This window comes from Pyxicephalus adspersus, chromosome Z, assembly GCF_032062135.1.
Source record: "Pyxicephalus adspersus chromosome Z, UCB_Pads_2.0, whole genome shotgun sequence".
NCBI lineage: Eukaryota > Metazoa > Chordata > Amphibia > Anura > Pyxicephalidae > Pyxicephalus > Pyxicephalus adspersus.
Window position 1 is genome coordinate 78288262 of NC_092871.1, and position 13179 is coordinate 78301440.

The window sequence follows — 13179 nt, forward strand, 5'->3', positions numbered from 1 at the left end:
GCCTGTCTAGGGAGTCCAAAAAGAAATAATGCATGTCTAAATGTTGTTCATTATACAGGTATTAATGAATGCATTGTGGTATGGACAAGCCCTTATGATTATTATCATCTTGTATTAATCTAATGCAGCAACAAAATTGTAATTTTAGTTACCTTGTGTTCTTTTTAGCTATGAAGCTGGAATCTTGGAAAATCCAAAGGTGAGCACTGAATTAAGTCTATGTATTCAAATATAAAGTTTACATTTTTAGACTTAAAAAAAACATTTTATTACTGTACATGGCTTATCCATATTTTTGTTAGTGTATTTAATGTAGATGTTTGCAAATTAGCCACTAGAGGGAGCTCTTTGTTAGACCCAACACTTTCCAGCAAAAAATACAGAGAGTGCATTGTTTTAAATGACAAGTGGACTTGCATTGTTAGAAGGATCAGTGAAGTGCAACCACAGTGTAGGTTTGTCAAAGCGAAAGAAACACCCATGTATGTAATGAGCAAAATTGGCTGCCCGTATGTACATATTGTATATAATAATTTCCTATAGAACTTAGAAACTTTTTTTAATTTTAACTTAACACATACTACAAATGGTATTGATGTCACACTGATCTTTTTTATGTCATTGAAAAGGCTGTATATTGCCCTAAAATGACTATCCATGTTCTGTCCTGGGGAGCTGACAATCTGTAAGGAAGCACTGATATGCAAGGAAGCCTGGAGCCCAGTGAGTGATCAAGACATTGTCTTCATGCTCTGACAGTCACTAAGAGCTAGGTAAACGATCTGTCAGCACTAATTACGCTATCAGTCAGAGCCAACAAGCCTGCAGGGCAGGGAAGGAGCTTGGAGATGAGCCGTGCTGTGGCAGAAGCAAGAATCCACTTTGTTCCAATATTATGATAAACATTTCAGTCTCTGATCAGCTTGTCAGCCCAAGTGGCTGGCCTGTTTAACCCCGACTTGCAGCAAAATGTACTCTGATCCAGGTAGACCTTTCTCGCTTGTTATTATTTGCTGTGTTAAGATACCTGCAGACATAGGAAAAAATAGTATATGGTTAGAACTGAGAAAGTCTGCATGTCTACGGGCTCCTCTCCCTCCCAATGAGTAACATTCGAGCCCAAAGTTGATCACCTGGGAAAGATTTTCCCACTGATCACTATTGTTTTTCTTCCAAACCTGCATTGCTTCTTCCTTCTCCATGGGTTCACATCAATTGTACTATTTTGGTGTATAGGTATGATTGCACCTCTCCACTCAAAACCTGTAAAAAAAAAACTTGACACATAAACTCAAGAAAATTGTCATAAGGAAGAATAATAATAGTGTTACCCAAACCAACGAATCTGGCACTCTTGATACCTATCTTGGAGTGCCAGATCTAATCAGCATAGATTGGCAAGAAGAAAATGACCCTCATAATGGGCCTGATTTATTAAAGCTCTCCAAGGCTGGAGAGGATACATTTTCATCAGTGAAGCTGGGTGATCCAACAAACATTTCTTGAAAGTCATTTGCTACCAAATGTTTTGAATCTTGGACCAGATCCCGGTTTGCTGGATCACCCAGCTTCATTGATGAAAGTATATCCTCTCCAGCCTTGGAGAGCTTTAATAAATCAAGCCTATTATGAGGGTCCTTTTCTTCTTGTCAGTCTATGCTGATTAGATCTGGCACTCCAAGATGGGTATCAAGAGTGCTGGATTGGTTAGTTTGGGTAACACTTATATTATTCTTCCTTATGCCAATTTTCTTGAGTTTATGTGTCAAGTCAGACCAAAATTTGATCATACTATTAAAAATTTCTTCCAGAATACTTTGTGGCCAGGTTGTCGTTGTCCTTAATTTTGACTTGTTTTTTTGGGGTTTTTAAACTGAACACAAAATGTATATCTATCTAATTTTTCCATATTCACTGTTTGGTCAAAAAAAGTCCCCAAGCCTATTGGTCAGGTTCAACAAATCAGTTCCCAAAACATGAATATACTGAATGACCAGGTTTTCCCATTAATGGATTTTTTCTTCCCTGATCGTACGGGCTTCTGGCTTAAATTATGATGTGAGTGGATTAGGGAGCATTAGACATCATTTTCACCATTGGCCACCATAGGGTCCAGACCTTTTTGCAAATTTTTGGGATGAGCTGAAGAAGACTTTTAGCAGTGTTCTGACTCTCCCATCATCAATACAAAAAGAAAAATGAATGCAACATTGGAATTAATGGAAATAAATGTTTTGACATTGCATAGGCTTATTGAAATGATACCACAGGAAATGTGTGCCATAATCAAAGCAAAAGTTGGTCAACCAAATATTTGAGGATGTGACTTTTTTGGCCAGGCTGTATATCTCTTATTCTATATGTCTATCTCTCTTCTATTAGTTTTTGACACATATCCATACAAATATCTATCTGTCTATCTGTCTCTGTCTATCTGTCCAACCTCTCTCTCTTTCTTCTTGGGCACCTTGTCCTCTCAGGCCGTATGCTTAGAACTGGAAGGATTTATAAAGAAAGAGAAAGGAAAAAAAACAGATGGTTGGGTCATTTTCTGCCTCCATGAGAGCTGATTGAGGGGCAATGAGGCATTCTAATGTTAGAAAGATAGAAATTTACTTGCTTTAACTTCATATGGCGCTTTGAAAGAGTTCATTCAGCCCGGGACACAACAACATCAACGGGGTGAATAAAACCATTGACGGCACAAGCGGCCTTACACTAGCATTCACTTCATGGCCCATTTGCTGCTAATCTGTTCACCCCTCTCTGCTTCAACCTCTCCCTTTTCTCTCACACTCTTTTTTTTTTTCTTGCTCTCTTCATCCCCCCCCCCCCTCGACATTTTTCCCCTATTTTTATTATTATTATTTTTGGCCATATTTTTTCCTCTTTTTTTCCGCCTCTGTTCCTTCCTCGATGACATCGCTGCAGCAGCCCCCCTGCCGGGCCGGATAAATGGAAAAGCCGCCGATACAGTGGCACCGATGACATGTCATTTGAACCGAAGTCTTTGAAAAGAAAATAAAAAACGTGGCTGACAATAAAAGGCAACGGCGAGACCGAGTTGTCGCTTTATTTCTATTTGGTTATTTTATTTAATAGAGGTTGTCAGCGGCGGAAGGTTCGAAAATTGGCCTCTAAGTGACTTTGATTTCCAGTGTTTAGTAAAGAGATTTGAATTGGGATATTTGGCTGCTGCCCTGCAGACCCGACCCCCCTTTTTCACTTAGCCTGACCTTACCAACCAATCTAGTGTTCAAGTTTCTCTTCTCTCTCTCTTTTTTTCGTGACACATGACATGGAACAATAGGTGGTAAACTTTAGGCTTGCGGATAAGTGGCTTGCCCGTCCATCTGGCTGTTCATATTGACTGCTGTTCAAAAGTATTTGCTTTGGGCCCCTGGTTCTCGCAGTCCAATGCTTAAAAATTAAGAAGTAGACTGTTACTAAACAAATACTTTTGCCATAAAGATAGACAAGGCTTGATGGGTCTCTGAAATGTAAATTATTTACAGTATTGCCTATTCTTCTTATGTGGAAACCTGAATAATTTGTCTGTGCAGTCCAGATGCCCGCCCATTAATGTCCCTTTTCACTTACTCATGTTCTCTTTGCTTTCACAACTCTCTATTGAGTTATCAGGTACTTCTAGGTATGAGGAGCTTGTGATTCAACCTGTGTGACGGAACCGGCCAAGTGCTGTCACAGGGTCATGGGAAGTAAGAGCAAGATGTAAATGCTCTGAATGCAGAACCTAATAATGACACTGGGCTGTCTTTCTTTACTACTGATGTGTAGACAGAGAGCTGTAAAGCTAAGGAAACGGACGATTGTGAAACTGGAGAAGGGATGTTAAAGCTAACTGGTTGCTTTGTCCTGCATTATTTCTTGGAAGTCAATGGGAGCCATGCTGTGACTGTGCCTTTTCCAAATATTGCATCGAAAGAGCAATCAGATAACAAAGAGGTGAAGAAACAATTTTTAGACTGGCCTAGCTGGTGATGAGGAAAATTAGCAAATGTCTACATGTCAGCTTCCTGCACTCCTCTGCACAGCAGCATTAAGCTTGGGAATAGGGCAGTCAGCATACTAATCCATCAGCCAGGGACTGATTTTTTGTCCAATCTCAGGCTGGGACCAGGCTGCATTGCCTAATTCTAGTCCATGGGTCACAACGCTGGATAAACCGAAATACAAATTCTTTGGCATCTACAACATATGCCTATCCACACCATACCCTGTCTGCCCGGAGTTCAGTTTTAATTGAGGGGGGCAGAGAAACACAATTTAGGTGTGTGGTTTTAAGGAAACAGCTCATTTATTTATCCAGCTTTAGAAACAAACAAAAAATGTTAAGAAGTTATATTTAGAGCTCTGGCATTGGGAACAGACCCCAGGAGCTTGCAGGTGTGAATTTATCCTGTTTGATGTATGACGGTGATAACTACACTGTATTTTGGGGGCAAAATTTGTCCCTCTGACAGGTGCTTGTGCGATACTGTAAATTAAAATATATTAATCCACAGCTGTGAGGTTTGTGCATTGGATCTAGATTTCCTCTGTTTAAAAAAATGTATTAAATATATGAGCAAATTTCTAATGTTCTAATGTTTTTATTGTATATTAAAGGCTCTAAAAACAACAAATGTTTTTACATTTAGAAGTTAATGGAATGAGTAATTTAGCAAATGTAAAATATCATTTTTGCATTCGTCCGAGTCCAGGGGCTGACATTTTTTTTCCCCTCCATCAGCTGTTATGCAGCTAGCATTGCTATGTGAGCAGTTATCGGTAGGCACCCGGGCCATACAGTAGGTGTCTTCAGAATTCATTGCAGACCATGCCGAGTAAGCCGGGTACTTCGTTGATTGACAAGCATTAATACGCCCACAAGTCAGGGACAGCAGGCAATCAAACGGGCCAAAGCGGATTTTAGCCACTAACCCAGAAAGGCCATGATTGATGAGTGCTCCATAAAGGCGCCTCTTCATTGTAACTCTGCCAAGGCTGGAATTAGGCTGATGCGTTTTTAGATGAGTTTTAGCTTTGTTCTCCTCAGCTCCCCTGGATGTATTAACCTTGGGGACACTGTACGAGTGCGTTCCAGCGGAGCACCTGCTGGGGTCACCCAGTCCCATTTGTTTCTCCATCTTTGCAGAATAAACTAGTGTGCAGCATAGAAGGCCCCCATCTTTATGCAGAAACCCTATATCTGCCAGATTCTGGAATTTATCTTGCAATGGATGCAGTCAAGTTTTTTCTGTGTCCCTCAGTATATAAAGCTGAGCTTACAGGAAAGAATAAATATTTAATTGAAAACAAAAAGACTATTAATGTTAAATTCCGTCAATATTTTAGAGATGTGCAGGAGTCACAATTGATGTACTTGTGAACGGTCTGACAATTCTATTAAGACAAGTTCTCTGATATAGACATCCCTGTTTTCACCTGAATTTTCTATGTTATGGTTAAAGAACTACAACTTGGTCAAGGATTATACCTGCCTGTGATTGGAAGGTGAAGGAGCAGTAACATGCTAAGAAATATAGTCCTGTTCATCCCCTCAAAAAGCCAATTCCCTGTGTAATGTATTAAAGCTTGATTGGCTCACATCAACACCTTTTCCTTAAGCCCAATTTATTAAATAAAATGTGTATTTCCTTCCTGTTATACCATTACTTTCCTGACTATCATCTACCTTCTTTTACTTATCAAATGCCCCCCTCTTGCATGCCATGCCTAGGCCCTATATAATTCCAAATGCCTTCAATATTGTTGCTCAACAACCTATGTGTATTATAAATTATTGGTGCCGTTTTATTATCTTCCAGAATCATGCTCCAGATAGTCTGTATGTGAAGACTAAAGATCCAGCAACTGCCCCCAACACCCCGGACATTTTGGAAATTGAGTTCAAAAATGGTAAGCATCTAAAATCCTCATATAGCAAAAAAGCAATGATAAGTTGACAAAAACAGGTTAACTACAGGGAAAACAAAATCTAGGAGGGGTTGTTTACTATTAATGCTTCTGGAGGTGCATGGTGGTCTGCATGGAGGAAAGTTATTTTTTTATTGGTCTTCTTTAAAATCCTCTTACATTGATTGTATTAGCACTCTTCTGTCCAGATGTGCAAAGTCACTTTAAGTGTATCTGATTCAGTTTTCCCTGACTTCACATTGGAGACACAATTGATGAAATGTGAATAAGTAAGGTGCATTGTGACCCAGTGCCCACCAATGTCAGTTTACCTTTTACTTTCTTCATCTGCCACTTTACCATAGAATTCTTTTACCTCTCTCTGCATAACCAATTATTTCCGAATTGTATGATCCAGCAGTCTAGAAAGTAATTCAGTGCTCCCTCGGAAAAGCTTGCATTATGGCACTTGTGTGCTCTGAGCCATTATTTTAGGCGCATTGCTAAAACCCCTTTTTTCCTCCCCAGACCTCGATTTTTCAAAGGACCCCAAAATCTACATAAATTTAGCCTAGGGCTGCTGTTCCTTCTCTATGCAGCGGGTACACTTTATTGATTGGCAGCATACCTTAATTTGTCATATCAGTGACATACTGATCCCTATGTAATTTTAGAATTCCAGGTGTGAACAGTTCAAATGTTTTTTCTCTTTGACAGTGTTAACCACTTCAGCTGGTACAGTTCATCTGGGATTTTTCCTTCCATGATATCACAGATGTTACCCATGAATGTCACATATTTTCTTGCTTGGTCAGTTTCTTCACCGAGAGAAGGTTTATTTTAAGAGTAGTAATATATAGTACATCATTGATCTATATCTTTCTAGTCACTCTTTGGGATAGGGTAGATAACATTTCTCTATTCATTCTGAGACTGTTTGCTGTCCATTAGCTTTTGCAATTCTTACTTTCCTCAAGCCTATATGAGAAATGTTTCTAATTTTTCATATGGCTTGTAGCACTTATAGTCAAAGTACAAGGTGAAAAATTATGCACATTATATGTGATATACCTTCTTTTTTTCTTTCTTCTTTGTTTTCCCTGTTTTTTTTTTTTTTTTTGCACACTATACATTTACTATAGTTGTTATTGTGGTCATTGATTCATGTTTTATAATCTGCCTAATTGGCTGCTTCTTCTTACTTTGGTCAACCTGAATTGTTGAGGTTTCAAAAAGGCAGTGCATTGTAACATACAAGGCAATACAAGCGTGTTTATTAAAACATGCCACATGCCTTTACAGTAAGGAACCCTATCATTGTACAGAAGTTTGCCCCCTTTTCCTCCAGTCTAAAAAAAAAATAGTATTTTTAGTGGTGACCTGATGGGTAATATCCAACTGGACCCTAAAGGTGGATGAGAAAGGACAATAGACAAAGAATATGGAAAAAGTAGTTAAACCATCACTCTAAGGCTAAGCATACGCATGCACTAGGTGTCATTGGAAAGGATCTTTGACATCCTTTCCAACGACATAAGACTGGATGATGGATGAACAAGTGCTGTGCATATAGAGCTGTTCTGCTTTATGGAGAGGGGAGAAAAGAGAACGATGGAGAGGTACTCCACTGTGGTCTCCCCCCTTCACCTACATTACGATCGTTCATTGTCCATCGTCCGTGGATCCACCAGGATGGTCGTTTGGATGATGGAGGACAAGCACTGTACACACACAAGATTCTCCTCTGATATCAGCCCTGCGCTGATTATTGGACGAGAACCATTGCACGTATGTACATAGTCTAAGTTTTCTGACCTTTGCAAATACTTTTTAACGTCTAGTCAGCTAAAACCAGTAAATGCCGTTTAGGTGTGCAAGTACTTTAGCCTAATGACCACTTGAATCTAAAACTGTGCCAGGAGAAAAACCAAAACCAAAGAATTTGTCTATTCTATCCTTTCCCAGTTAGCTAGGATATCTGACTATAGCCATATAGTTGCCACCATCATTTTGTGTGTGTAAAGGTTTATATTTTGTAAAAACATCACAAATATCACAAAAAGTCACAAATATCTTTACAAAACTCTGCAACTGTTTGACAGTTATTCAGATATCAAATATTTCCAAACAAGAGCCCAAATCTTATTTTCTGATCTAGGATAACAGATCCTTTTCCTTGCATTTCTCCTTATAAACCTTTATGGGCAATGATTTTAAAACGATGGCTTGCAGCTGCCAGCCATCCCGCCATCCTGCTACAAATATATAGCAACTTATTTACACGTGGCATTGTGGCGACTCATGGCATTGTTACGGAATACCCCTAGGAAATTAAAATCCGGTCATCATCTCATAAGAAGACAATGACAGTCCCATTCAGCCTAGTCCATCAGACTCTCTATTCAACCCTCACTTCATTTATTTGAAGTTCTAATCTAATTATTGACTATTTGAAACCTATAAGCTGCGGATCAGGGAGCAGAGCGCAAAAGTGACGAGCGGGATCCAGTCCACATGGTGGGGAAAAAAAAACCCTTTAAAAATAAATAGGATCTCCAGATTGACGAAAGGGGCTTAAAGTTCATTATTGCAAAGAATTACATTTAATAGCAAAAGAGAGTGAAAGTGGTCTGTTAAGAGTTGATTGGCAGTGAATAGTGCAATCAATGCTAATAGGGGGAACAGATGGGGAAAGATTAAGTAGCAAACCCCAGGCCCAGCTCTGCTTTGTGGTAGAACAACTCCTTGTCAGATTGCTAATACATTTATTGCTCATTTCAGTTTGAAAAAGAATAATAACCTCATTCTTTTCATAGTCTGTCCTCTCCCTCCCACCAGTAGCCTTTTCCATACCCCTACTTTGCTCTCCCCCTCTGCCCCAATCCGATCACCACACCCTGTTTTGTGGAAGGTGTAATAATTAATTCATAGGGTCTCCTTTTGGCCAGGCGGATTTAACTTCTCGTTGATGAGAGCAGACCACCCCCCCCTTTTTTTTTTTTGTCCCGAGCTGTGACAGCCACAAAACTTGCTTGGCGCCCTTTGAAACAGACATTATGAGAGGGTGGGTAGCCAAAGCCTTTACCGTGCAATTGGGCCACCAGCTCCCCCCCACCCTTTCCCTCATTCCCATTTGTCAGGCTCAAATCTCCGAGTGGTGGGACAGAAGGTGCTGGGCCATAAGACAAAGGCAGAGCGTGAAATGTAATTAGCAATGGTGCTGGTTGCAATTTCACAGTGTATGAAATGAAAAGACAGGGCGACAGAAGAGACAGCAGTGGGGTGGGGGTCTTACTTTTTATTGCCGTTTTCTATTTTGGCCTGAATCTGTCCCCTGCTCCCCACCCTCCTGCACCTCCTGATACTTAAGAAGTTACTTAGAGTTCATAACTGTCTCATCCATTTAATGCCGTGTGTTGTGTTAGAAGCTCCTTTACACTCGTTGCAAAGTGCTCCATTCCCCAAAGGGTTTCTGTGTCTCTAAATCCCCCTCCTTCCATCCGTGCCCACATGTTATGTCTGTGCTTGTCTTTTTCACAGGTGTCCCCGTGCAAGTCACCAACTCCAAAGATGGTACCCGGCACCAGAGCTCACTGGAGCTATTCACTTATCTCAATGAAATTGCGTAAGTTTCTTATGTGCCTGGCAACAAACAGTACAAAATACATGCAATTACTATATATTGTAGAGATATATTTAAGAAGAAGTACTTACTGTAGAGAGACACACTCACAAGGCTATTTCCATGTGGGTGGATGAGTGGGCAAGTGTCCCCACAGGGTCCTGGTGCTCATTTTTAGATTGTCATTGGAACAGGGATAGAGGAGAAATCATTCAATGGGGACACCTGTTCTGATGTTTTTTAATGAGTTTTATTATGGAAAGATTTTTCTTCCATAAAGAGACACAAAGCAATAAAAACTAGGTGTTCCAGCCCATTAGCCCATGTAAAATAATTTTTTGCTATAGAGTTTAGATGTTGAAATCTATTATTATAAGCAAATATTCCCTATTTATTTAGGGACCTATAGTGGTCATTGTGTTCACAACCAGTTAAACAATCAATGTCATCCTGATATTGTTTACCTGGGATTACCACCATGCACCTATAGACCAATTTAATCAAGTCCTTCTCCACTCTGCTTGGTTCACCCCAACAGGTTAATTGGCAGGATGCTGCTTACTATAACAACCAGCAGAGATTGCAGAGCTGTAGTGTTGTTGCTGTAAACAGCAGGGAAGCACTGCAATTACCTAATGATTATTAGGGAGTGCTCCCTACTGATTTAGCCTGTTGCAAGGTGGATGGCTGGTGATAAACCAAACAAACGTTGAGTGATAATGTCCCAGTAAAGCTACATACACAGATGATTGTTGGCCAAGATGAATGGTTGTGCTCATCTGTGGTCAAAATCTTGTATGTGTTCAGTGGTCCCCAGATGTTTTATCAGTCCAGGTGAATTGGGGACAACCGCTGTACTTTCCTTTTGGAGGAAGGGACAGCAGGGTGCCTTTTGCTCATCCTTTTCCCTCCCCTTCTTATAGAACAGAACAGTGCTGTACAGCAATAAATTATTCAACTGTCGCTGACATATTGCAAAAGTTTTCACACAACCACACATGCGGCATTTGTAATTTTTCGTCCAAATTTTGATTGCTAATATGATCAAAGTGATATCACAAATGTGATTAACAGATAGAAAGCAGCCTTTGTGGTTTGAATACTTTGGAAGTAGGGACAGTTTTAGACAAAATGGGACCCTGGGGCAAAATCAAAAAAGGGGCCCAATTGGGAAGCTATTTAACTCCCTGCACCCCTGCCATTCTGTCAATTGGAACATAGGGGAAGGTTTGCTCTCTAGACTACTGCCCAAGTCTCACTCCTCCCTGTAATAGCCCTGATAGAAAGAACAATCATTATATTTATTATTATTATTATTATTATTATTATTAATAAACAGTATTTATATAGCGCCAACATATTACTTAGCACTGTTTAGAGGTAGCAAATGACAGACAGATATAGACAGTGACACAGGAGGAGGAGAGGACCCTGTCCAGAAGAGCTTGCAATCTAAGAGACATTGCATAGAAGCTACAATATTTGATCAGATTTTATTTAATTCATCTGCTGATTAGAATGTGATTCTTCGTCAGATGAAAATCATATCAAATGTGTGAATAAAAGTCACATATGTTACCAGCTTTGGAGCTCAGTGTCCCAGCCCTTTTCATGTCGCCATGTAGACATGTTTGCTATTATTTTCTGCACTTTTAAAATGATAGTAGTTCTCTGGAAGCTTTCCTCTGCCCCCATCACACAGTCCAGTAGCCATTTAGCTCTTCATTAACCTGCCTACCTTCAAGGCCACTTTAAGAGTACTTCCAACTGGAGGGTCTTTGTGCTTTGCACAAGAAACAATGCATCTATTCTTATGCAGAGCAACAATCCACTGCCTGGGAAGTAACATGAGAGATAATGACAAAACCGGACAAAGGAATTCTTAATAAGAAACAACAATGTCAAGTTGCATTGTTTGCTGAAAAAACACATTCGAGTTAGGAGAGTTTGAGTTAGGAGTTTGCTTTCTTTCAGTTGGATTGATTCAGAAGGCAGTGGTTGGGTCATGGGGGCCCTCTTGTGGGCATAGACACAGTCTCATCTAGCTTTTGTAGCGGAGAGACAAAAGAAACTGCAGAAGAACTACAAAACCCAGGAGGTCCATCGGCTTTGCTGCCCCCTCATCTGATCCACACATGTGCCTTCAAGTGTAACATTGATGATCCATGAACGCTTTAAGGATCTGAGCTCTATGAACTTAACGCAAATCTATCAGTTAGGGATAATAGAAACTACCATTGCTGAACTCATTTTTAAGAATGCCGATTGCAGAAGCTGATCATTTGGGTTTAGTAGTGTCAGTCGCACTTGAAACATGCATGCAGATAAATGTGTGAAAATTGCTGAACACCTGATCTGCATTCTCATTCCGGGTCATTGATTCAGAAAGTATTAAAGGCAGAGGATCAGAACACCAACCAGCCAAGTTGTAATTGTTAGAACCAGGTCAGAAAAAGCAAATAGATATTATGTTAAGGTTAGAGAGAACCATAAACTTGGCAATTTCAGTAAATCAACAACTTTTTATTGTTATTACACAGTATTTATATAGCTCCAACATATTATGCTGCGCTGTACAAAGTCCATAGTCATGTCACTAGCTGTCCCTCAAAGGAGCTGACAATCTAATGTCCCTACCATGGTCATATGTCAATAATACAGTCTAAGGTCAGTTTTTGGGGGAAGCCAATTAACCTAACTGCATGTTTTTGGAATGTGAGAGGAAACTCAAGCAAACACGGGGAGATCCTGCAAACTCCATGCAGATAGTGTCCTGGCTGGGATCCAAACCTGGGACCTAGTCCTGCAAAGGCCAGAGCGCTAACCACTGAGCCACCATGCTGCTTTATTATAGTTTAAAAATAAGAGATCAGAGAAAGAATTTTTTTAATTTTGTCAAAAGCATTTAGATTTAGTTTGGCTTTGATTGCAGAAATTTTAGTCCCATCTGCGTTGCTTGCAGTTGAAACCACTATGTTATATTTTTCCAAAGCTTTACAATTTTTTTTATAATTGGAACTGAATGTTGGGTAATTCAAGTCAGATTGCCACATGTATGACTACATTTGTAAAAAACTTAGAACCTGCAAAGGAGGGGGTGACATACAGAAGTGTATTTGGGTGGCTTTTTTTTTTTTTGGCTAGGTGCACACAGGCCATTTTTACTATTGTAATACTATAAGTGCAAGTAACTGTAGCGATCAAATGGTATGGACCAGTGGTCGCCAACCTTTCTGACCCAACCTTTTCAATTGTGATACACAAAAAACCTTTCGGACCTCACAGACCCTTAAATTCATAATTTTAAATTCTGTGGATCATTAATATGAATTTTGTTTAAAAAAGATAAATTCATTTGTAAAGTAATGATCTTCCTAATGGTACCTGACAAGGACTGTGGAGGCTCTGATTCATTCATTCATCAGCTCACGTATTACTATTGTTACTATTATCATTAGTTGCATTATCTTTGGGATGACTAAAGAAATGCAAAATATTTGTTTGCTTTTTCTTACTCATTATGGGTTTATTTCATTGGAATCTAAGACCAAACAAGAAATCATAGTTATTAAAGTCAAACTATTTAATGCCAATAAATATAACAGGTAAAGAAAATACACAGTTAGGTCATACTTACC

General features: G+C 39.6%; 1 protein-coding gene across 1 annotated transcript in view; it reads left to right on the forward strand.

The window, feature by feature from the left end:
* The window catches only part of ASS1 (argininosuccinate synthase 1), a 55515-nt gene that overhangs the window by 13220 nt on the left and 29116 nt on the right, over positions 1-13179 (forward strand). Inside the window, exons 6-8 of the mRNA XM_072431214.1 lie at positions 169-199; positions 5832-5922; positions 9460-9544. Of these exons, the coding sequence (XP_072287315.1) occupies positions 169-199; positions 5832-5922; positions 9460-9544 (207 nt within the window). The remainder of the gene's footprint in view (positions 1-168; positions 200-5831; positions 5923-9459; positions 9545-13179) is intronic.